At 36.4% G+C, this 27371-nt stretch overlaps 1 protein-coding gene across 1 annotated transcript; it reads right to left on the reverse strand.

Moving 5' to 3' along the window:
• Positions 1-16847: 16847 nt before the first annotated feature.
• LOC134748920 (uncharacterized) lies at positions 16848-26288 on the reverse strand. Its single transcript, XM_063683796.1, has 6 exons — positions 26255-26288; positions 25737-25947; positions 24854-24996; positions 19674-19818; positions 19269-19395; positions 16848-17039 (listed from the first exon to the last, which is right to left on the reverse strand). Exons 1-6 carry the CDS (start codon positions 26286-26288, stop codon positions 16851-16853), a joined length of 849 nt encoding a protein of 282 aa, XP_063539866.1. The 3' UTR covers positions 16848-16850.
• Positions 26289-27371: the final 1083 nt, after the last annotated feature.

Here is a 27371-nt window from a genome sequence, read left to right on the forward strand (position 1 = left end):
CATACATATGTACAACTGCACTTTACCAACACAATCATTACGTTTTTAGTATTATGTTGTAATGTTCCGTAGAATAAAGCCCTTGGATGACCGCCAAAGCATCCGGTGCACGTTCACATCCAACGCTGCAACGTTGCAACGCGTCATAGTGGCATCCGGCCTTTTGGCTTAAGATGCATCTTAAGCCAAAAGGCCGGATGCCACTATGACATTTATATGGGAATATGTATTTCTAGCTGAACACGGCAGAAGTGCCTACATAAGGTCAGTGACACACACAGTGTCAGATTAGTGTATGCTATCGTCCTTGGACTGCGTAAAACTGCAGGAATGAGTGGGGTAGGTTTATTCTATTTAGACTTTTAAAGAAATATAGGTTACTTCAAATTAGGAAAAATAGTACCTCTATCAATGTCCTCGAACTTAAATGTTAATCATAATTAGTTTATTTTGTCATTGAAAATATTATTTTCATTGTCAAAATAAACTACCAATATGCAATCTGTGGCTCTAGAAAAGTCAAGTGTTATATATAACTTATCCCTTTTCATCTGAACGCTTCTTGTACTGCTTTTCACTAGAGCCGCAGGATTTTTTTTTACTGTAAGACAAACCGGTCAATTCGAACAACGTGATAATACGCAAACAACTAGATACGAGAACAATACGAGATCTACGTTATAGTTTAGTTCTCAACTAGTTATCTTTTGCAGTTCGATTCGAGAAACCAATTGTCATTTCACGCTACTATTATTGTGACGTTTTGGGATATCCATTAGATGGATTATTCGATGTTTATGCCATTATTTTTTCTTCCTATTCGCGATTCTGCACAAAATAAATTCCACGCAGCTGAATTTTATCACATGCGTTATTCTTCACATTTATTAATTTTTCACATTATTGTTTCTCCCTATTCGCGATTCTACACAATATGAATTCCACGCAGCTGAATTTTATCACATGCGTTATTGTTCACAGTCATTATTTCTTCACAATCTTGTTCCTTCCTATTCGCGATTCTACACAATATGAATTCCACGCAGCTGAATTTTATCACATGCGTTATTCTTCACACTCATTAATTTTTCAGAATATTGTTTCTCCCTATTGGATGTTTAAGTAATATCTTAAGCAAATCTTAAGGAGATAGTTCAAGAGGACATTCGGAATCGCGAAAATGTCAAATTTGACACGACTTTCTTAAATATCTCGTTATCGTTTCTGTTTCATATCTAGTAGATATCTAGTTGATATCTAGATCACTGTTCGAATTGGCCCGAAAGTTGTGTGCCAGTGGCAAACTATGACAAGGCAACTAAAAGTTTACTCATTACGTAAAAGTTGTGAACCCTATTTGTATTGCAAACTATATATAAAGTAAAAGGTGACATATAGTATACGAGGTTTAGGTTTTACTTGTCTCATATGACGAGACCAACTTGAAAAATCATGTCCCTGATTTTGTAACTTTAAGATCATGTCAACGCTGAGGGTATAATATCCTGCAGTGGAGGGTGGTTATTTTAACAAAAGACGACGTTCTCGACATTGCACCCGATTTATCTCGATGAAGAGATAGTGGCAATATATGACTAACATGTCGTGGACAGGCTTCTAAAGGAAAACCAATTTAAAAAAAATGTGTAAACTTTTGAATCATATAAAACTTTAGTATACTTAAAGAAATAATATTTTGTACCTATGTAAAATCAATAACTAGGTAAAGTTAAGAAGGAGAGCTATTATTTAAAAAAATCTCCACTAAGCAGTAAGCCGTAGTGTTACGTACCCAAAGAGTTAAACGCGACTCTCTTACTAAGAATATCGCCAGGCTGTATCTCATGAACCGTGATAGCTAGACAGTTGAAATTTTCACAGATGATGTATTTCTGTTGCCGCTATTACAACAAATACTAAAAATTACGGAACCCTCGGTGGGCGAGTCCGACTCGCATTTGTCCGGTTTTTTTTACATTCAGTTGGATTGACGTTCTTTTATAAAATGTTACCATTTGTAAAACATTTAAATTCAAATCACGCACTTAAAGCTAATTGTACAGTTTTACTCACGTATTTTTAGTCACTCTCGTGACATGTTTCGACATGTTTGTCATGTGCGCGAGTGACTAAAAATACGTGAGTGTAACCGTAAAAATAGTTAGTTAGTATGTCTCACGATAGTTTAAATTCGATCAAATAACATATTATCATAGTTCTGAATAAGGCCCTCAGCAAACGGCGTCGTAACGTAAGAGACGCGTAAGCATATCGTAAAAACGTTACGGATACGAGGCGCGTAGAATTCTGCGCGCGTAAGCGTAATAGTTTTGTAAGTGAAATAAAAAGTTCTTTATGCTTTGATTGCTTTGATGTTTACCCCAGCATTACGCTACGACTGTCGTAATCGTAATAAAGACAGAAATCTCATACGCTACGCTACGACTACGCTTCGTGTGTGACTTGTTTGAACTTGCTCGTGCTTCTAGCGCTCTCCTTCTACGCGCGCATTACGATACGCTTACGCGTCTCTTACGTTAAGACGCCGTGTGCTGAGGGCCTTACAGTTGGCTCGAAATAGTTCCATGTAATGTTATTGTTACCTACACAAATTTGTGCGACAAAAACGTTTCCCTTAAAAATAGCAAAATTCCGATTGACACGGTCAGGCGGTTAACACGCGGCCGGCGGGTACGTGGCGCAATATCCGACTGCAACCGCAAAATGTCCGTCATCAACCACCGGAGCAGAGATGTGCACGAGAGACATACGTTGATTATTTTGGATCGCATGATAGTACATTACTACAGAGGCCGTGAAGTAAAGGGTTGCCGGCAGAATAGAATAGTTATGAGGCCGGAAACCCCTTTTCACGCCGAGATACGTATAGTGCTTTTCTCAAACATGCAATGAAATAATAATACAAATATGATGATGATGATTATAATTGTTTCATGTCCTAATGTAATGGTTATTCAGTGCATGGGTTAATAAAGGGGAACGAAGTTTTTATTACTTTTGCGCTACGCACGGTTTAGGAGATACAGCACTATAAAGATAAAAAAAGACCTGTTTAGCCTGCCCATGAACACAGAAGCCATTACATTTTTTGTTTACATTAAAATTTAAAAAAAAAATTACTTCCCGGGTTAGGCCTTCAATTTTGTATAAAATTCCTTAACAGATCTCTCGAGTTGCGCCGCCCGAAACGTGATGCATACTTTAAAGCCTTACGCACGTAAGGACGACATCTCATTGTATGTTTAGGAAAATGTATTTTATAACACATATTTTGCTGTGATTTTAGTCGCTTATACGTGGTTGTGTACATACATAAGTATATCAATCTTATTAAAATTTCAATTTAAGAGAAATACTTTGTCGTTGAATGCCACAGTGAATGCCTTGTTTAACATGCATTCAAATTTCCTAGTATTTTTAAGCCAGAATTGGTGTTTTTTTTTACATGCTAATTTTGCCCTTAATTATTTGTTTCGAGTTATTTAGTTGTGCCAACACACAAACAACTTCTCACCATCCGTCTCCGTTCCGTCTTAGGTCAAATGAATACTTAAGTTGGTCTCACTTTCTCTCTGTCGGACATACAGAAGCGAGTCTATACGAAGTGGGTGTAAATTGGAAATGACTGGATGTGAGCAGACAAAGCCTTGAATAATAGTCGGGATGATTGGCATTGCTATAGGTACAATATTTTAAATCACCGCGTTTTATGATACTCAAAAAATTTGTGATATAGCGTAATTAAAAATATCTACATAGATATTTTTCAAGCTTTATTACATTCTACGTTTTATATATTCCACGTTTTACATACTACCTACTGGACTAAAAGAGGAGACAATGGTTTTTAGAGATTACGTATTGGACTTTTTTGTTGTGACAACGATATATTATAGGATATACATGAATGGATAATATTTATAAAATGACTCAGGAACATTATTCATGATCATTCACATAAATAAATGTCCGGCTTCATAGGCCAGGCCTAGTACAGAATACTCTGTAACCACCTGTACGGCTACCACGAGCTTGTCATTGACCTGACACGTGCGTAACTTACTTTCTGTGCACCTCGAGTCGCTCGTACTGGCATACTAGTGCGAGCGAGATGCATAGATAGTAAGTTACGCACACGCTAGCGACTATGTCAGTGTCATGTCAGTAAAAAGCTCCTGGTAAGGCTACTAGAAGTTTATTTAAGGTTTTCTGTCTAAATCTTGATGTCCTATTGTATGTGTAAAGCTGTCAGTTCTCATTGATATAAATGAATAAGTAGAAAATCGTATCCTTTTTTAACAGGGTCAAAAATATGGCTAATAATTGTTTAAAGGAATAAAAATTACAACTCAAGTAGAAGGTACCACATTGTCGCTTACCATAAGGGTGAAATTTGTGTGCATAGAGCGACAATGTGGTACCTTTTTTACTTGAGAACGGCTCGGGACGGGGCCGGGCCGAGGCGTCCGGCACGTCATTTTCTGACGGCTGATCGGTGATCACGTGGTGCTTTCAATAGAAAAAGAAGCGCCGCCGGAAGCTTTGGCCCGGCCCGGCCCGGTCTAGCGTGAGTCATCCTTAAAATATAAACTGAACAACACGAGCATAACGAGTGTAAGGAAAAGTCCCATTTATTTTGCGGTTGTGTAAATATTTACTAAATTATATAAGAAAAGCGGAAAGCGGCAAATTTGATTTATCCTTGGCTACAGCATCCCTCTCGTTTACACCGAAACAGGGCGGATAATATCTCCCTAACTGAATTTACATAAAAAGATTTTATTTTACCAAATGGCCCTCGAAAAAATGTTACGGACGGACGTTCGCCGATATGAGCGCATTAGTAGATGCGAAAGAGTCATTTTTCACAGAGATATTGGTTACATTTGGGATAATACTACTGACCTTCCATCCCATGACGTCGGGTGTCGGTGTAAGCGATTTTTTAAATGCCGCAAATTGGTTGCACTAAATAAAAAACCGGTCAAGTGCGAGTTCGTTTAACTCCGGTTCCGTAGAAACTTTAAATTTTCTAATGTAAATAGAATCACGAAAGACTTTTGACCAGAAGTATACTAAGCTTAATTGTATACACCGCCATCTATCGGTAAATTGGTTAACTAATTTGCACGACCTGTATGTATGTTGGTTTTTCAGGGATAATTCCTTATCATGTGAACGGATTCCAACAATTTTTGTTTTATTTGAAAGAAGGTGCTTTTAGTGTAATCTCATACAATACACAATTCAAGTAAGTATAACAAACACCCGCAAATGGGCTTAAATTGCAAATTAAATTAGAAAATGTTTTGATAATAAAAAAAAGTTTTCAAGATAGAGGTGTGATTATATTTTTTCTGCGATATTTATGATATTGTTATTATTATGTAAAAAAAACATAATTTTTCGTTGGTAAACTTCGGAGATAAGGGGGGCGGAATGGTTTTTTTTTTCACATTTTCCATCATTAGTCTTTTTTTACTATGAAAAACAAATAAAAAATTGTTTTGTTATGTTCAATTCGAGCTCTTTCAAATGATATCCCACTCGACCTAGTAACTAGATTTGAAAATTTGCCCCCTCTTTATATTGAGCATTTTTGATAATTAATAATTTAAAAAAAATATTACACTTCCAATGTGTTTGGGTTAGCGTTGTTCATAACCATTCCAAAATTCAAATCGATAGCTTCAGTAGTTCTCGAGATATTTAGCAATGTGACAGACGGACAGAGACAGAGTCGCACCATAGGGGTTCATTTTGTACCTTTTTGGTACGGAACCCTAAAAATCGTCTGACAATCTGTCAACTGCCAATTGTTGTCACATTGCCATCTCTATTACTTCACCTGTATTATTGAGTATAAATGAGATAGTGTTATGATCTCAGTCAAATCTATGTACAAAACTACTATAATAGCGATCCAGCCAATGATGTATCAATATAAGTTATCAGTATACAAGTTTTACAATGTTCTGCAGCCTACTATCAATTTAAGTATGTACCAAGAACAGATAATACGCGATAGAACCGGTGTGGGTACACGACCTCCCACACGATAGAACGACATTCTAGAGTAAATTGTGTGAGTAATTTAGATAAATCATAGAGATCGAGTAATAATTGGCGTCACATCATTTGTCTGAATGTTATAGGTAAAAAATTGACATGTAAAAGTGCCCCTGTGGCCTATTTACTGAATAAATGTTTGATGTTTGAACAATGATGATACCTATTCCACTTTCTGGACTAAATCGCTTATACTAAAGCCAAACCCGCATAAGTGTATACCCGGCCTGGGGTTCCTTTTTATCAAATAACCCGGCATCCATATTTATTTCAATCTATCTCCAAATAAGCCAGTGCGAGCGCAAGTATAAATGTTATTTGGGGTTTTGTTTGTTTTGGCACCAACATGACATTTACTGTTTGTATGCTTCACAAGAGTATTTATACGTGTTTGTTTTAATGTTCAACAGGTAAGGTAGGTACCTACACAAGAGAAGGTCCATCTTTATTATTTATTTTCTTACGTTTAATACGAAATTGCAGTTTTGTCTATGGTTCCAGCGGGAATGAACGCAAAATTGGAACTCATTCACACTTATAAATGTTTAAAATTTTGGAAGTTAGCTAGCTTAAGAAACGGGCCTTCTTTGATGCAGGTACCTTACATATACACAACATTATACATATATCATATTGGGGTCTTATTTCTTAACTTCAGTGTCAATATACATTTTTGGATAGTTCGTTCGCGTTAAGAATGCAGTAAAATCATCATTGTCACTGTGAACTTGACTTTCTAATTAGAAACGATTTGATTGGTTACAGGCGTGGCTAGGCAGGAGCACACTGACGATTTTACTGCATTCTTACATTACAACAAAAGAAAAAAATATAAACCCTGTCATATAGTTATAAATAGTAATCAATCACTAATTGTTCATTAATTATAATTTATTTTTTTGCGTATTGACATGTTTACTTGTTTGTGTTATATAAGTGGTCCTTATTCAGTCCTTTTGTACTTAGTGCACCATGTTTACCTATCTGCTTGCTTTTTTTAAAACTTTATTTGTCTGTCAAGACCTTTTTTTCTCAAGATCGCTTGAATCTCTCGTCTACTTGCCCCTGAAGCTGTGATAAAATCGGACTTCTATCTGGCCTTCTGCAATAACCAGAATTATACGTAGGTAGTCTATTCCGTAGGTAGCCGAGGCGACGCGTATATAAAATTGTAGGTAAGCAAGAGCTAATTCAGCTTTTAATCATAAGATGAAATCTGGTGAAATCGAGTTCTATGGAATTTCCGCCATATCTATTAGGTAGGTACCTAAAATTAGTTTAAACCGAAATCTGCAAACAAAATGAAATATTTTGTACATTAAATAGGCACCGCGCGCCGTGCGGTATTACATGAAATGAGACTCGAGTAATCTCTTCAGTAGCACCAAAGATAGATATAACTCCGTAATAGATGGATACAGTCTAAGGAAAAAACGTGCCTCGAAAATCAAGAAAATTTGATTCTCGATCAGAGGGCGCTACTAGCTTTGGCCTACTGTCGTATAGATGGCGTTGACGGTTTCGTTTGTTATTTAACAATTTAAACGCATATCAGTGAAAGAACATGGGTCAAAATCATAAAAATAATTAATGCAAAATTTTATCGTATTTTTATAAATCTTCATTTTTAGTTTTTAACTGTGTCGATAGATGGCAGTGAATTTACTGTGGTTACAAAATCTACTATGACAGTACCGCTCTATCTTATTATATCCTCTTTGGTAGCACGCTTTGCTTTAGGCTTATTTGCAGATTTTATGTAAAGATATTTTGTACACCAGAAAAAGGTTTATGAAGCATTACGCCATTTACAGCCAAAAATGCTTTGATCATAAAGCAAATACTGGAAAGGAACTTTGAATAGAATAATTCCAAGTAATTCAATATACGGTACCATTGATTTTATCTTTTCAAAAAATAATTTTGCAATACTTATGGAACAATACCACAGGTAATAACCTAATAAAATAAATCACAACAATAACCAAAGCACAATATGTATTAATGATGTATTACATGTATTAACTTCAAGTAAACATGATTATAAAAAAATATTGACACAGAAGCTTTGGAAAAAACCGGGAAAATTGCGGGAAAATTTCAAAACGGCTCGTGTTTTTCAAATTTCTTTCGAAAACAACAATATATTTTTCAATATGCTTAATTAGGAATTTAAACACCGAAAAAAACTTTTTTTTTACTAAAGCTACAATGGCTAAAGCTTTGTAACTGGCCGAATACGGTGGCAACCGTCCCTCCATTTGTAGTGTTTATAGTTAAGGCGCGATGCACTGATATTTTAGTAACTGAACTGATGCTGAAAGCTGCATAAGCTATAATATATGATGCAGTAATGGGATTCCTGATACGAATATTTAATCTACGTTATAAATATACACGTCACGATTTGCTCATGGTAACGTTTAAATATAAAATAATATTAGAATAGGATGTGGCTCCGTATTTCAAAAACAGAAATTGGAAGCTATAAATAGTTACTGCCGTTCTGAACAGTTTTTTATCCTTTGTTATATATTTTATGCGGACTGTAATACCTACTGCAATAACAAAATTCGTGAGAATTATTATTTTTATGTTTATGCGAAGAGCTGTAACTTTTATAACATTTTTATTCGAATTGGTACATTATTTATTATTATGACGTAGATTTCATTCGCGTATATTTACTGACGGGAAAATGGGATAGACAGTTTTGTGGAAAAATGTGTCAATACATTTTATTATATATTTTGAGTAAGAATAAGTAGATTTTAATCTCCGGTTGCAATAATTCTTGAAGTGATCGATCGTCTAACTAATCCAATTGGCGTCGGAAAGCCCAGCCCGTGTTTCAATTTCTGTATAGTGTACGCTTGAAATCTTGTGTTTTTTTTCTGGGATATATATTTTTTGTAACGGCTTTCAACACGTATTCAAATATAATCAATTTCAACCTTCAATTTGAATATTTATAAAATATTGATTTTTATTATCATTGAAACAATTGTGCTTCAATGAATATATTCCAATAAAAGGCCGCACACTAAAAGGTAAGACTTGAATTTAGTTTTAACTGAATTGGAAATAAATAATCAATAATAATAATAGGTACTTTATTGAAAGGTTTTTTAATTTTTGTTTTCTAGTTACAAGCAAGTTACAAGAGGTTGGTAAATACCGACAGTAGAGGTTTACCAAAAAAATGTGGTGAAATTTTCAGTTTTAATGTGGTGAAGGTTTCATATAGGTAAGGCTATTATTTATATAGCTTAAAGTTTTTCTACAATTTCCTAAATTTATCGAAGATTAATTGTCGCCTAAAATTCCGACAAGAAGCGCATAAGTAAACAGTCGAGAAAATAAAATAAAGCCCCAAACTTCGTTTAAAATTAACGATCGCTAAATACGTATTTATGGGTTCACGTTACCAACAATTTGGAGAAGATTATTTCCGTGAAAATTTATCTCAATCATCCAAGTCATTGTGCAAAATATTACGCAAATTTATTTTAATAATTGTGTAAATTAATTCACGAAAGATAAATAATCACTGCGATTGATGATTCATCGATGTACTTACCTAATCTTGAGAAATTGGTTAGTGTTGTTTAAGAATTAAAAAAAAAGTCGAGTGCGAGTCGTGATTCGCGCAACTAAAAGTCCTTAATTTGAACCCATATTTTTTTTTGTTTTTAATGAATGAAAATACGTAACTAAAGTTTCCCTTCATAAATCAAGATTTTTTAACTGTCAAAAAAATCAGTGCGTGGTTTCATAATGTGCAACTCAAGCTTCACACAAGGACATTCAGGAGACGTGAGCAGGACTAACCCTAGACACCAGTAAGTACCAGTTGCTGGTGCAATCGCACCACACTTGACACGCTGACAGACTGATCAACGTCACCCGGCGCGCCGCGGCGGTTTACTATGAAACTTTCCATACAATAAAATTTAGCGAACTCTTTAACGATGACTTATAATGTATCGTTTACCATTTTAAGAGTGCCCATTCAGCTCGGTTCTCCATACAAACGTAGTTATGCTTTCATTTTAAAACGACGCATGAGTTCAACGCTGCGTTTATCGCATAAAACATCCACGCGCTTTAATTTTCAGGTCATGTCTGGATTGTCTGGTCAGTTCATAAAACCATAAATCATACTTAAAACTTTAACTCCTCTGATCCGACAAATAGCTATTTAATCAGCAATTAAAGCTAGGCCTCTTAATATTTGTCAACTTTACTAGAGCTGCGAATAAGATAAAATCTTCACATTTCAAAGATAAGTAAGTAGAAATTAAATAACGCTCTTTAAAGTGATAATTGTTAACTACGTGACTTGAAAAGGAAATAAATTACAGATAGCATGAGAATTCGAATTTAAAATGAGACTAATTGAACAGAACACACTTGCAGAATTTTACACAATCTTAAAAACAAGCACTAGCAACCTATCTTCATATGAAGATAGAATATATTTTAAAATTACAATTTCTGATGGCCAATACGTTCTTTTTGAAGTATATTCTAAGTACCTAAGTGCCTCGTTGTTAGTCAAATAAGGAAAGTTTCAACATTTAAAGTTTGAATGATTTTTATTGTTAGATAAATTTGCAAACATTTTATTTTATTTAATAGGGTATTTCACTGTATTTAGAATCATTTACACCATGCATGAAATAAAGCACCAGAAGATTAATAGAGAACCGTAGACAGCAGTTATTTTTAGACACAATTTCTGTTTTATAACTGGTATAAAACTATAGAGTAAGTTTGATTGTGACGTCACATGCTAGTGTTTCATATAAATACCATAGTAGCAAAATCGTTTTGACTGTTCGAAAAAAGATTTTGATTTGACTAGTTACTATTATTATTCATAGGCGAATGCAATGATTTTTTTTTGGGTATTTTCTTAAATAACTTCTTAACTATTTATTTTGAAATTACAAAAAATATATATTTGAGATTCCCATAACGAGCTCTTTCATTTGAAATATAACACGCACGATATAGTTTTAATAAACTTTATTTTTTAATTTTCTCATTTACCCCCCAAAAGTGGCTCCCATGATTCAAATTCATTTGTTTACGTTACATCATGTCCGTTTTTGGGTCACAAACTTACGTATCATATTTTAACATAATTGGTCCAATAGTTTCGGAGAAAATGGGCTGTGACAGACGGACAGACAGACGCACGAGTGATCCTATAAGGATTCCGGTTTTCCCTTTTTAGGTACGGAACCCTAAAAATCACGAAACGTGCCTAATTTTTTAAATTCCAAATTTTACCTACCTACCAAAATAAACTAATTTTAAGATGTCGGCAGTTATTAGCGTAGAATAAAAACAGAACTTCCTAATTTTGACTGTTCTCCACATATCGACTAGCCTATAGTATGTCGACCATATTTATTTATTGTCAAATACCTAATAACATTTAGCTATAACCGTAACAATATACCCGTCGGCGGTTGTGTAGTCGGTTATTATGTTATTCATGACTAATAAGACGTAAATAGATTACTATTTCATCTCTCTCGGCAAATACTGCTATTATGTCGGTTTGATTAATGTGATTTAGATGTCTGTAAGGGATCCCTTGGTACGAGGGATTGTCACAGTTTAATCTGTTGTCGAAGTAAATGGCTTCGCACAGGTAAGTAATTGTTTAGTTAGCAATGTAACCTATGTGTATCCTTGTACTATATAACTGCTCTTATCGTATATATGTACGAGTATCGTATGTACGAGTATATATTGAAGCACTATGACGCACTTGATTTGCTATAGTAGATTGTTAACCAAGGGATGAAAGGCACTTATCCCTGCCGAGGTCAATATTTCGAGGCTGAAATGATGCCTTTCACCCGAGTTAAACACTACTTTTCATTTCGAATACGAGGAAAGTAAAATACCTGTATACTATTTCTGGCACTTAACAAATTCTAAATTCCCTTTTTAAATTCAAATCATTCTTGGAATCACTTTCGCTGGTTTTAATTTTTAGTTAGATCTAAACAAAACAAAAATCATGCAATTTAAACCAGTACAAAAGCGCGCTTTAGAAATTGATTATTCGTTTAACGGCCACAAACTGGAATGTGTAGAAACCTTCACCCTTCTAGGGTTTGATATCGATACAGGCGTAAACTGGAAAGCACATGTTACGAAAATCAAGAATAAAATGCTTAAGTTCATATATGCCCTGAGAGAATTAAAAAAAACGTCTAGTCTACAATCGGCAAAAATAGCCTATTATGCTTATGCCTACTCTTGGCTCAAGTACAGTATTATTCTTTGGGGAAATAGCACAGACGTAAATGATTTATTTTTACTTCAGAAGAAATGCATACGCATTCTCGCGAATATTAGGAGTCCAGCGAGCTGTAGACCACATTTCATTAAGTACGAAATTACTAACTACAGTTTGGTAACTGTTACAGAGAGCTAAACTCTCGCCTGTATTATTACAGGTGCCCTTTTATTTCCTACAAATAAATACCCTCGTCGTCCCTGGTACCTGCATTTGTATTGAAATACCCTGTTGAGTGAGGCTCTATCCTCTGCCCCGTCACATATTTAACCAGCATTGAGTGACTAAAATGAAATTCCGGGAAAGCAAATGAATTTCCAATATCACTCAGGAAAAAGCAATAGATAAAACATGCGTTTACATAAAAGAAAAGTTACCTAGTCTAGTCGGATCTCGTTTTATTACATCACACTGAAAACATGGATCCAAGCATAATGCTGTTCGCGATAAATGCTCTGTGTCAGTTTCGAAGTCGGCATAGAGAATTTGACGCCTGAATGAAGGGGATTTGGATAAAAGGCGCCAAACACCGCCTTTTGTAGTCAGCGTGAATGTTTTAAAAGAGAAACTTATGGCGGAAAAGTTTCCCAGCTCCCAATATAGTTCAAACAATAGGGAATATTACGCAAAACTCTGCGTGGAGGGCGTCAGTCACTAGCACAATACAGGGCCTACCAAGAAACATGAAAATCTAAAGTTCGGTTTCTGCCTCTCTATCACTCTTGCTTATTCGATCGATAGAGATCGAGCGCGAGATCGGCAGATAACGCGTTTTGCGGTAGGCCACCTGTAAACAAACCGCATTGATGCATCAATGTCATAGCGAAAACTTGTCAAAAAACTTTTTAAGGACTAGTATGTATAAGTTACTCTATGGTTTAGTATATGGACTAGTGCTGCACTCTGGCAGCAGAACATTGCAGTAATACTCCCTATTACCATTTTCAGCCATTCTACACATGTCTTTTTCAAACTTCGCTTCTCAAACTTTTTTTAAATCATCTTGTGCGAGGCTTCCCTACCTACGCTGTGACATATTTTTAATATCGTAAGCGTCCAGCGTATCCTATCGACGCCTACATGTCCGAAGTGTTACATGCGCGTTGCGTTGGGCCCATATGGACGCAACTTGCATCATTTTAAATTATGATATACATAGGTAGATTAAAATAACAACCTCTGTTACTGCCTTTCAATATACGATATTAAAACACTAAGATTAAGACGCAGCATTCGGTTTTTTTTTGCCGCAGGCTGTTCTGCCTCAACAACCGCAACTCTTTTCTACCACACTCCTACGAGAAATCGGCCAATAATACTCTTCAATGACCCCCATTTAATAAACAGAACAAAAAGAAATCTCATTTCCGCCTGTGTTTTGGGCCACCGCAATTTTAGACGTTAATAATTCAACGTCAGGAGCAACTCACATCGATATTTCGCCGATGCGCCTTCTTGACAGTTGGGACTTCTCTGTCCCCGCTATATCCGCTTTCTCTTTCATTCCTAATTGTTTTTTTTTTATGACAATGACGGCTTTTTGCAGTTATGGTGATCTATAGTTTAGTTCCTACTTAGGTAGGGATTAGCTAGTTTTTTGTTGATTATCTTATTTTTATCACAAATATGGATATTACGGTTGTAAAAATAAGAAATGAAGTTGCCAAGTTAACGGTATATTATCATCAATAGTTATTAAACTTGAACACTAGGGTTATCAGTGGACCCTAGCCAAAGATTAAAGATAAATAAAAATAAAATAATGATGTAGTATGTATTATAATTTGTGACAGACCAAAACAGTACCTTACCTACGTATTAAGAAAACTGAAACAAAAGCATAAACTTGAAGTCACTTTTCAAAAGTCAACAACTCAACGAAGGCTAAAGTATAATCGGAACCATAGGTAAGTCACTTACATCAGTTTTAAGCCTTACACGACGTGTTGTTTACTTAGCTAACTTAGCGGTTTCACTCACGTATTTTTAGTCACTCGCGCGACATATGTTTCGGAGAGCCTAGCTCTCCATTTTCAAGCACTCACGGGCGTCACGTACTGTAGCGCGCCATGAGATAACCGGTTGAGGATCTTGCGCTGTTGTTGTAGGCGGGCGCGGGCTTGGGTTTGGGTCACCCAACACTTGTAGCGATGAACAACACGAACTCACTATGTCCACTGCACTGTCACAACACGCACCGGAGATTCGTCCCTACAGGCTTCATGCTGGCGCCACAGTCCAGCCGCTGTCTCGGTTGAAATTAGGGCGCCGCCCAATCTCGATCGCTTCACGTATTTTACGCGGTACGTAACTTTTTTCTCGTGCAGGTCTCGAGAGCGTGCTCTGCCACGGCCGAGTTACTGCAGTCCATCTTTTTCAAACTCCGTATGTGCTCTAACAGCCTCGTGGCCACGTTGCGTCCGGTTTCCCCTTTGTAGGACTTCCCACAGTCGCATGGTATGTCGTAGACGCCCGGGACATTGTTTACCTATATAAATTTTCCACCGATTCCTTTATCCCTCGCCGAATAACGAAATGGAGTAAAAGTACAATAACGTGGGCAATAAAATGAAAAGGATAACATATTTATCCATAAACTAGGGCTGTTACAATAATTCTTCACGGAAATGGAGCTGTTTATGTTTATAGTGGTAGGATTGAAATAAACAGATTTCATTGTGTGTTCAAGAGAGCCGCAGATGCATATTCTGTGATAAGATTATTACGAGTAATGTCTTATTAAATAAACAAACATTTAGCAAGGTATATGAATCGGGTTATCCAAATCACATCCGAATGCCGTATATCGCCCATCCCATAAATCATCAATCAGGATGTATGGTGAAGTTTCATATTGAATAGGTATCGCTCAAGTACATGTTAAGCAATGATGACCGCTTAAGATCAGGAAGGCAGTACGCTTGGACGCCACCGCTGTGTATAAAATTTTGATTCCTGGTTTTGCTAAAAATAGCCTTAGTTTATTTTGTTGAAGTTTAAAACAAAATAAACTCGGGCTATTTGTTTTACTTTTTTCATTAACAAAACAACCTAACCACAAAGAGGCACTTTGGCTCTCTAACCTGTCCCAAGAGTGACATCACAAACTTAAGAAGAAAAATTTCAATTTTACAACAGAAAAACTTTAGTTATACCAGACTTCGAAATCTCAAACAAAACCGTATAACTCATTCGACATTCCGACTTATTTATTATTTAACTTAACTCCTCAATTTTGTTTAACGCCTGTCTCGAAAATTCTCTTTAATAGCTCTACTTTACCAGCACGCACAGATTTGACACCCCTAATTAAACTTTCTATCACAGCCTAAAACAATTTCTAACAAAATATTGTAATACTGCCAATTCCCTCTAAATCTGGTTAATACCGTTGTTTTCTAGGGTTGCCAGTTGTGATTACAACAAGTATGAGCGTGGAAGGGTTGTCCTTTGTCGGTGACACAAAAGTTACAACATAAAACAAGGGATCGTTTTTCCCAGAGGCGCCATCTGTTCGCCCTCTAATGAATTAACTTTGAAAACAACACGGCTTGTAGGGATGAGAAAATGTAACCCGTTTTATGTTTACTAGGTATCATAGGTAGAGTAGGGTAAATAAGTGCAGTGCATACTCACTGCACTTATTTACCCTTTGTCTTAGACGATGCCGCTTGGCACGATTGTTCCTTAGGTCAAATAAAGCTGATTTAGCCGGATTGCCACGAGATCGTGCCGTGGCTAGCCCCCCAAAAACTTGGAAATTTCGACCCATGCCACCGTGGCCAAACTAATTTGTTGAAGAAGTGCTTTTTTATATTACGTCGGTGGCAAACAAGCATACCCGCCCCCTGATGTTTAGCAGTCTCCGTAGCCTATGTACGCCTGCAGCTCCAGAGGAGCATTCTATTCTGTGGATGACTTTTTGTCAGCTCCGAGTACGATACGATCTAGCTTTTTCTAAAATATTTAATATTAACGAATAATTATTAATTAATTTAGATGAATTGACATAGACTTAGGAACTATTAGTTATTATATTTTGTTATTTAATTATTATTTATTTATTTAATGTAAAATTCAAACGTAATGTACATTATTCTTATGAATGGTCCCGCCGGAAGATCAGCGCTGACTTTCGGGTTAGTATTATGCTGAGGCGAGACCATTTCGTGGTAAACTTTAACTCTTACCTATTTTATGGATGTTTGTAGTTTTAGTTATACTTTTGTATGCCATTATAGTTTTAAGTTTATCACTTAAAACATTTGATTCTTGATTCATATGATATATTACAATATTAAATAATTAGGCACCTAATTGGCTTGTGACTCTTATTATAACTCTGTGTGGCAAGATGAAATCGTCGTCGTCGTCTTTCGTCGGCTTTATTGGGTTCCGTTATATAATTTTCAGAAATTAAATACTTTCATTTCAGGAATTATTTAAAAATATAATAATAAGACAATGTAATCAATTGAAGTGGCCCCATTGTCGTTGATCGAAATGCGCTGGCCTTGAGTTCTTGAACATATCGAAGTTCGTCCTTCATTAGCTTGGAGACCAGAGCCGTTGGTGGTCGCGGATCCCCACCTGGACAGCTTGGGTACATCATATTGAAGTTACAGTCCTGAAAAATATTTATTAATATAATTTTCTCCATAGAATACGTCGAATGCGGAGGTTGACCCTGATTATGACAGATGGCGCATTGTGGGCAATAAATACTCTTTATTTATTTATTTACTTAAGGATTATAAAAATAAACTATTTTCAAAAACATTATGTATATGACAAAATAATGTACATTTTTAGGGTTCCGTCCGTACCCAAAGGGTAAAAACGGGACCCTATTACTAAGACTTCGCTGTCTGTCTGTCTGTCCGTCTGTCTGTCTGTCTGTCTGTCTGTCTGTCTGTCTGTCCGTCTGTCACCAGGCTGTATCTCATGAACCGTCATAGCTAGAGAGTTGAAATTTTCACGGATGATGTATTTCTGTTGCCGCTATAACAACAAATACTAAAAACAGAATAAAAAAAATATTAAAGGGGGGCTCCCATACAACAAACGTGATTTTTTTGCCGTTTGTTGCGTAATGGTACGGAACTCTACGTGCGGGAGTCCGACTCGCACTTGTTAAGGTAAAAATGTCTACATAAAATAATAATACCTATTACTTGCCGAGATTTATGTACTAGTCTCTGGTAAAACCAAAATAATTTTCTCCCGATTCAATGACAATAAAATTCATAGTTAATAATTATTTATATAAGATGTTCAAAGTTTTACAACTTAATTACCCAAACCAAATAAGAAATATATACGAAATCTGTGACATCCTCACGCCAGAATAAAGCAAAACAGAAGGAATTGGAGTCACCCTAATAAACTAGAATTTTAAAGGAGTATGCTAACAAGCCTCTTGAGAGTTAAGTGCGTGCAAGCAGTGCTTCGGAATATCATGAATAAAAATAGTAGTTAAATAAGATTTGTCCTTTTTCAACGTTGGGGTATGCTTTTAAAAATCAGTGCTGGTCGAGAAACTAGGTGATTCTAGGGGATTAATTTTTGAATGATTCCGGCTTGCCTTAACCCCATTTAGACGGTTCAAGAACTTGCATGCAACATTCGATACATTTCTAACTAAATACAGAGTATGTACTATGAATTCAGTCGATAGAGTAAATATCGCAATGTAGGTAACGAAAATAGCAGGCAAATTCCTGAACCGTCTAAATGTGGCTTTACTTACCGTGGGAATTAAGTGTGCTCATTAAAGGTTTTCATTCAAGAAAATAGATCGATAGAACACTCTTTATAGGCACACTTCAGTAAAAGATACAGCTTACAGAAAACAATTGATTAAGGATAGAGCTACCTCTATCTATTATCTACACAATAGGAGGTCTTATCGCTGAAGAGCGATCTCTTCCAGACAACCTTTGGGTAGCGGAAACAAATCATGCAGTCAAAAAGAGTATGCGTTGCATAAAACGTTATGAAGCCTACTTTCATACACACAATTACAGTAAATAAAGATACACAAATAAGAAAATTAGAATAGACATACATATTATAAATATATGATAGAAGGTATACTTAACGTGAAAAATATAGACGTTTAATAATTTTGACGCCTATCGAGACTTGGTATAGCTACCTAGATATCCGATTTCTGACTGACTAGTATTTTTTAAAGTTAAGTAATTTTTTTGTCTTAAATTTATGGTTCACAATCAAGAATATTTACTTATATTATAAGATAAATTTAAAGACAGCTTACGTCAGCATCGGTCATACATTGTCGTCATCGGTTTATATAAAGTCCGTCTAAGCTACCTTTGCACCGACTTCAATAGAACAAAGTGAGCGAAAATCCTTATAAACGTTATATTTCATTAGATATTGATATCAGTGATAGCAATGCCACACTTTGTCATTGCAAATGCAATATAGAGTTAGCTTGGTCCAACTCTCACCGAAAAATGAAAACTGCTGGGAAAAAGACTTAACTAAGAATCTCTACAATAAGCATTCGAGCGCTAGAGGCGTATTCTGTTTGTTATAATAGGTTACGACTTGATTGGAAAAGTGACGTTTCTGGCTAAAGAATAAGACTAAAGTCATGACGCGACTTTTAGCAACTACTGAGAAAAATCGTGTAGTAAGCGCTATTTTAACATTAGTCTAAACCCAATAAATAAGAAACTTCCCTCCAAACTATTTAACCCGAAAGCTATCAACTCAACCGTGTGGTTAAAGATCTGAAAGCTTACTCATGTCACTCGTGTGGGAATAAATAATATGGTTGGCGTACACCCGTGTTAATTAATATCTACACAATCTTTAGTTACTATACCTGAAATACTTCACCCTCCGATATAATAGTCGAAAATTTTTGTAGCAAAATAGACTGTTGAGAAGTGCATTGATGCGGAAAATTCAACAGGACCTCTAAAGTGCAGCGACGGAAACGGGTCTTTTCACTGCAACAAAACTGCCTTTTATAACGAATAAACGTTTCCAAAGTTTGTTTGAGAATCGCTGACGGTCCAAAAAGGATTTGAACCTATAGATACGTTTAAAGTGAGGCGTGACGTTCAATCGGTTTTTAGAAATCGTTATAGTTGAGTCAAACACTCGCTGCACGTGAAGGAATTGAAAAAAAGACAAGACGCCGCCCGCAGCAGGTAAGTGTGACAGGGAGCACACTACTTACGTATTCGCGTGCAGCGAGTGTTTAATTCAACTATAGTTTACATACCAGCACAAATAGAAGTGAGTTTCATAATGCGCCCAGTTATCTGTAGCAGCTTTACGTAGGTCTGTGTGAAACTTCATATTCAAGAAACAAGTTGTCCAGTCCTTTGATATCGCCTTGATGCATTTATCCAGGAGCATGTCGTAGTCTGGTATATAAGTAATCTTATTACATTTCTAAAGGCAGTCGTGTAAGTCATATTAAACCATTTTTTACAAGTTGTTTATTATCACCTACTTATCTATTATGTATATCACTATGACCATAGATAAATAAATAAGCTTGGAGTGTATCGCGAGTTTGTTTTGTTACCTTTATTTACCGACGTTCCGACACAGGTTTCATTGAGTCCCAATTTCGCTTCGAAACGTCGGTAAATAAAGGTAACAAAATAAATTGACCCGGTTATAAATATGATTTATATATGTGTTCAAAACGCAATAGTTTTAAAGTTATATAGTAAGCTTAGAGTGCTCACTACATACATAGATAAAAACACATTTATAATAAGTTTAAGTGAGGTTTGCGAAAACTTATTTGTAATAAAATTCAAGCTTAATAAGCACCAATTTTTGAGCGAGTTTGAAACTTACTAATACTCGTTAAGTCGTGATCCTCATTAAGTCGAAAAAAAAAATGCAATTTCCATCCGCTGAACCCCTAAATACGCGTTCTCTCGAATTATTTTGATTCCGTAACTCGAACAAAATGTTATTTCCCTGCTAGGTAATGATAGTAGGTAGATATCTATACTATATAAATCGAATTTCAAAAAACAGACTCCGTAAGTCGTAATTATTTAAATTTATAATGAGGTCTTACTTGTAATTCCCGGAACTCATAGCAATAAAATCCAACAGAAATGTTCGGGGATTTTATCTATTGTTTGTGCCTTGGGCCTTGTGCCTTGTACAAGTTATACACGTGCAATGAATGAATACATGTTTTGAACTTTCTAAGTAACACAATTGTGTACGAAACTGACTGGAATAAACTTCAGAACATAGAAATACAATTTGAAGTTATTACGTTGATCGAACTGATTCAGCATGTTTTGAAACATTGATTTCAAATAAGTAAGCAAGAGCGTACACACACAAACACTCTACGAACTCATGTTGAAAGGTTTTATGATTTCGTAGATCATTTTTTGGTCGGTCGATCGGTTCTTTGCTTGAACTTGAAAAAATATTTGATATAAATCTTCAAATTGTATCTAAATGTAAATCAAAAGTAGATAACAGATTTTTTGTAGTTCTTTGTACTGTTTACTTAACTAATATGTCATGTCATTTGTTTTAATTAATAAATACGTCCCATAAACCATAAGTCGAAATTTTATTTACCTTTGACTCTATAAGTCGAAAAATATAGGTAATTAAAATAAATTGCGCCTTTGATGAAAATTTTGACTCTAGAAGTCGAACAATAGTACATACTTAGAAATTGCGACTCTCTAAGTCGAAATTTTAGCAGTAAAATCCTTTATATCCCGAAATTCTCGTTAGGTCGAATTAACTCGAAATTTTTTCGCGTTTCCCTTGACACTCGACAACACAAGTGCAGGACATTAATATGCACGTATCAGCTATTTTAAGCTGCCTGTGCATTTGTAATATATATAATAAAATAATTCGAGTTATCGAGATTCCACTGTAATACGTTTTACCACGCATAGGTTTAAATAATAAGTTGTATGGGGATAATAACTTATTATTTATGAAATAAAACTATGAAAACGGATTATATCGCGTATATTGAATTTATAATACATCCCGACGTTTCGAACTCTTTACAGCGTTCGTGGTCAACGGGTGACTGAGGAAAAATTACAAAATGCAAAAATACCCACATACTAAAATAATGAACAATCATAGACTACAAACTTTAAGGCTGGTTGTACATGCAAAATCGGTTCATAAGGCTAGTTATACACTATAATTATTTTTCAAGTAAAGATATATATATATACGCGATAAAAATAAACTATGCCGGCTCCAACCCTACACCACGGACCCGAGAAGATTTAATTCCCTCCTAAATTGTAGGAGGGTATCCCAATATGGGACCGGCAACAAACTCGGCGGGACACATCTTTTCAAAACATCAGAATGTCCAGCATCATCCAACACTACGGTCTCACAGTCTATGTCTCGCTTGCTCCTTTATCAGGTGGACTACAGGATCCCAAGCTGGTGGTAGAGAAAAGCCATCTTCCCTATTAAAGTTTGGATATTTCTTAATCTCAATGGCCTCGCGCAGCATTCTGGGTATGTAACGCTTCTCCTTGGCAAGAACCAGAGGCTTATCAAACTTGATTGAGTGATTGGCTTTATCCATGACATGCTCACAGACAGCAGACCTAGGTCGACGGTGCTTGACATCAGCTATGTGTTCCTTCACCCGAGTGGAAATGCTCCGTTTCGTCTGCCCGACATATGATAGGCCACACTCACAGTCCAGCCTGTACACTCCTGCAGTCTGTAGAGGGGTATTGCATTTTACAGGCCTCAGGAATTGTGACATCTTCTTCATTGGCTTGAAATATGTTTTTATAGAAGCACGCTTCAAGATGTGGCTGATCCTGTCCGTGACCCCCCTGACAAAAGGCAGAATGGCAGGCCTGCGCTCGACTGTGGGGATCTTAATGTGGGACCTCTGGTTGACCCGCGGTATCCTGAGCTCGTTTGCCTGGAGCGCGCGCCTGGCATGCTGGAGCTCCGCGGCCAGATGCTGGTCATCACATATCCTCTGGGCTCTCTGAAACAAAGATTTGCCTACTGTAACAAGTTGACTGGGATGGTGATGCGATTTGCCATTTAAGTACCTATCAGTATGAGTAGGTTTCCTATACACAGTGCGACCTAGGGTGTTATCAGGATTTCTTTTTACCAATACATCTAAGAAGGGGAGAGAACAGTCTTTTTCCAACTCCATAGTAAATTTTATTTTGCTATGGATGGAATTTAGGTGATCCAAGAAAGTTGAAACACTACTTTTTGGAAGTATAGTAAAAGTGTCATCTACGTATCTTTTAAATATCTTCGGTCGCACAGGAGCCAGTGAGAGTGCCCTCTCCTCGAAGTCCTCCATAAAGATGTCAGCGACTACTGGAGACACCGGAGACCCCATGGCCACGCCGTCGACTTGAAGATAGAATTCACCATTCCATAGCAAGTAGCCAGATGTAAGGCAATGTTCCAACAGCTTAGCATATTCCTCTGACATGTTCTGCTCACATAACCTCTTCTTGACAATTTCAATGCAGTCTTGTACCGGTAGGCTTGTAAATAGCGACTGGACGTCAAAACTGACCATGATCTCATCATCAGTCAATGTTAGGTCTTTAATCTCACCGATGAAATGGTAAGAATCCTTTGTATGCGTGCGTGTTTGTAAGTGTGTGATTTAAAAGATACGTAGATGACACTTTTACTATACTTCCAAAAAGTAGTGTTTCAACTTTCTTGGATCACCTAAATTCCATCCATAGCAAAATAAAATTTACTATGGAGTTGGAAAAAGACTGTTCTCTCCCCTTCTTAGATGTATTGGTAAAAAGAAATCCTGATAACACCCTAGGTCGCACTGTGTATAGGAAACCTACTCATACTGATAGGTACTTAAATGGCAAATCGCATCACCATCCCAGTCAACTTGTTACAGTAGGCAAATCTTTGTTTCAGAGAGCCCAGAGGATATGTGATGACCAGCATCTGGCCGCGGAGCTCCAGCATGCCAGGCGCGCGCTCCAGGCAAACGAGCTCAGGATACCGCGGGTCAACCAGAGGTCCCACATTAAGATCCCCACAGTCGAGCGCAGGCCTGCCATTCTGCCTTTTGTCAGGGGGGTCACGGACAGGATCAGCCACATCTTGAAGCGTGCTTCTATAAAAACATATTTCAAGCCAATGAAGAAGATGTCACAATTCCTGAGGCCTGTAAAATGCAATACCCCTCCACAGACTGCAGGAGTGTACAGGCTGGACTGTGAGTGTGGCCTATCATATGTCGGGCAGACGAAACGGAGCATTTCCACTCGGGTGAAGGAACACATAGCTGATGTCAAGCACCGTCGACCTAGGTCTGCTGTCTGTGAGCATGTCATGGATAAAGCCAATCACTCAATCAAGTTTGATAAGCCTCTGGTTCTTGCCAAGGAGAAGCGTTACATACCCAGAATGCTGCGCGAGGCCATTGAGATTAAGAAATATCCAAACTTTAATAGGGAAGATGGCTTTTCTCTACCACCAGCTTGGGATCCTGTAGTCCACCTGATAAAGGAGCAAGCGAGACATAGACTGTGAGACCGTAGTGTTGGATGATGCTGGACATTCTGATGTTTTGAAAAGATGTGTCCCGCCGAGTTTGTTGCCGGTCCCATATTGGGATACCCTCCTACAATTTAGGAGGGAATTAAATCTTCTCGGGTCCGTGGTGTAGGGTTGGAGCCGGCATAGTTTATTTTTATCGCGTATATATATATATCTTTACTTGAAAAATAATTATAGTGTATAACTAGCCTTATGAACCGATTTTGCATGTACAACCAGCCTTAAAGTTTGTAGTCTATGATTGTTCATTATTTTAGTATGTGGGTATTTTTGCATTTTGTAATTTTTCCTCAGTCACCCGTTGACCACGAACGCTGTAAAGAGTTCGAAACGTCGGGATGTATTATAAATTCAATATACGCGATATAATCCGTTTTCATAGTTTTATTTCATGAGTAACTATCGCGGTAACCGAAGACAATATTAACTTATTATTTATTAAGCAAGGAAACTGATGTACTTCTACTTATGGCGTGAGCACTATAAGCATACTTATCTATGCTATGACTGAGAATCTTGCTAAAAAGGTAAGCCTATCTTTGACGACCTGTCTGGCCTATTGTGTAGTGCCCCTACTCTGCCTGCGAAGCCGATGGTCCCGGGTTAGAATCCCGGTGTGATGAGCACGTATATTTGTTCCTGAGTCATGGTATTTTTGTATGTATATAAGTATGTATTTAACTATTTAAGTATTTATATCGACTCCTAGTATCTATAGTACAAGCTTTGCTTAGTTTTGGGTTAGTTCGATCTGTGTAAGATTGTCTCCAAATATTTTAATTTTTTATTTTATATACTCAGGAGCGCAGCTTTGTCTAGTCCAATGAAATGAAAACCAATTTGACTTACGCACTGAAAACCTGTCGTCATGACACACTTTATCAATAACGTGCAATTGACCCTGGATTGTGAACTCGTTGAAATTCTTCTCTGTAACGTCTTTGCAATCCGTGTTCCAATCGTATTCACAGGTTGCGAGTTGCTTCAATGCTCTGTAAAAGAAAAAACCGGACAAGTGCGAGTCGGACTCGCCCACAGAGGGTTCCGTACTTTTTAGTATTTGTTGTAGCGGCAACAGAAATACATCATCTGTGAAAATTGCAACTGTCTAGCTATCACGGTACATGAGATACAGCCTGGTGACAGACAGACAGACGGACAGCGGGGTCTTAGTAATAGGGCCCCTTATTACCCTTTGGGTACGGAAGCCTAAAAAGCAGTTTACGTATAATTATCTGTTCTGACAAAAAAAATATGTATATTTAAATTTATAGACCAAAGTATTGTGGTAATTTTAGTAAATGTAATGTTTATACGTAAATACCTAGTGATAATTTGATACCAAAGCCACATTTGGACAATTGCCTATTTGTGATAATATCTTAGTTTCATACATTATTGACATGTATTAACGGAATAACAATACATTTGTTAAAAACGAAATTATCTAGAAAATAAAAATAAAAACAAACTAAATAAAACTAAAATACATCTAGAAAATGTGGCCCCTTTGGCATGGTGCCGAGGATGCTGGCGACATTTCCCCGCTGTATTGCTATGCTAATACGTTTTAATTATGCCACCGATGAAAAACATTTCATTTTCTATGCATCTGGCTTGTACTGGAAAATGAGTGGAAATGTACATATAAAAAGTAAGTTACGTTAGCGAATAGCTCGTGGTAGCTGTACTAATTATGTACCTATGTATGTAGTAATGATTAATTACTTACTTGCACCAATTTCTTAATTCATTAGGCAAAGGCAGGGTTATCGTCGAATCATAAATCTTTCTAGCTTTAAAAGTACAATTGCTAGAGTACTCTTCAAAATCCTCGCACAGAATATTCTTGCTCTCGAGTGGTATTATTGAGGTAGTATGTTTCGTATTGTTTTGCCGTGAGGTTGTGACCCGATGAAACGGATTTATAGGCTCGGGCTCATCTATGATGTAGCAGAATAATACATAATTACTTCTACGTTTATGACTAGGTTTTATTTAATTTTTTAATATTATAAATGATTATAAATATTATAATTTGGCATGAAGATAGCTTGAGGCCGAAGGATGGACATATTATAGATTTTATCAATCATCATCATCATCCGCAGACGAAGTTGAAGGCAGAAGCTAGTTTACTACAATTTATTAGGTTTCTAAACATTAATAAGGTTGAATGTCAAAAAATTACTATCCTCTCGTCAGTCAATCACTATTAGGGTGGCGGGGATCTAATGATGAAGTATTTACTGTGGATAATGGAACCCCTTGGATGTGCCTCCATTTGTTAAGTTAAGAACTTAAGAGTCACGAACTCGCTGTTAAAAAGCCGCTTACATAGAACCGAAGTTAAGCTATCATTTTAAATGACATGTTTAAATTACATGAAATTTGGCGTGTAAATTTATGTAAAAATATATATACATATAATATATTGTAGATCGCGAGCGAGTTTTATGTAAACTTTCTATTTATGAAAACTAGTACCAATAGGTATATTATGTTACTTGAATGTTTATATCAAATTTTAAGTTATTTGAGAATGTATTTTATTTTATAATAAAGGCGTAACTTCGATTGTATGGGAGTGGCTTTTTGGCGGCGGGTTCGTGTGACTTGTTAGATTATTTCACTACATAGTATAAAACAAAGTCGCTTTCCGCTGTCTGTCCCTATGTATGCTTAGATCTTTAAAACTACGCAACGGATCTTGATGCGGTTTTTTTTTAATAGATAGAGTGATTCAAGAGGAAGGTTTATATGTATAATTTATAAAGGTTTTGTCTAAATTAGTTGAACTACCCGTGCGAAGCCGGGGCAGGTCGCTAGTTACGGATATATTAAACTTTGGTTGTTGGGGTCGCAGCTTATACAGAGTCTGCCCAAAGCATAATTGACCTTAATTCATAAAACAAAAGAGGTTATGTACATTGCCAATATAGTTATGCCGTTTTCGAGAACGTTCTCCGTTTTGTATGGGGAAACATTTCCCATTGTAGACGGAGAACGTTCTCGAGAACGGCACATCTATAATTCCCAAACATATCATTATATTGCAGTATCGCTCTTTCATTGGATTATTTTAATTACTTAAATTGGCAATAGAGATGAACATAGTATTTTGGCTTCACTTTTTAACATAGTTATTGGCTGTAAGGTACTACGTTTCTTTGCTTTATCATTCTTTACGAAATATTCTTAGATAATAATATAATTAAGCATGTAACTGAAAAATACCTTCATTAGCATCCAGTTCATTAAGTTTCTCGATAAACTGCCTCGGCGTATTTTCATCATAGTCATTAGTGTCTGAAAAGAACATTAAATTGCGTGTTGACATATTAGTTGTCCATCATTAACCTGTTAA

This window comes from Cydia strobilella, chromosome 2, assembly GCF_947568885.1.
Source record: "Cydia strobilella chromosome 2, ilCydStro3.1, whole genome shotgun sequence".
NCBI lineage: Eukaryota > Metazoa > Arthropoda > Insecta > Lepidoptera > Tortricidae > Cydia > Cydia strobilella.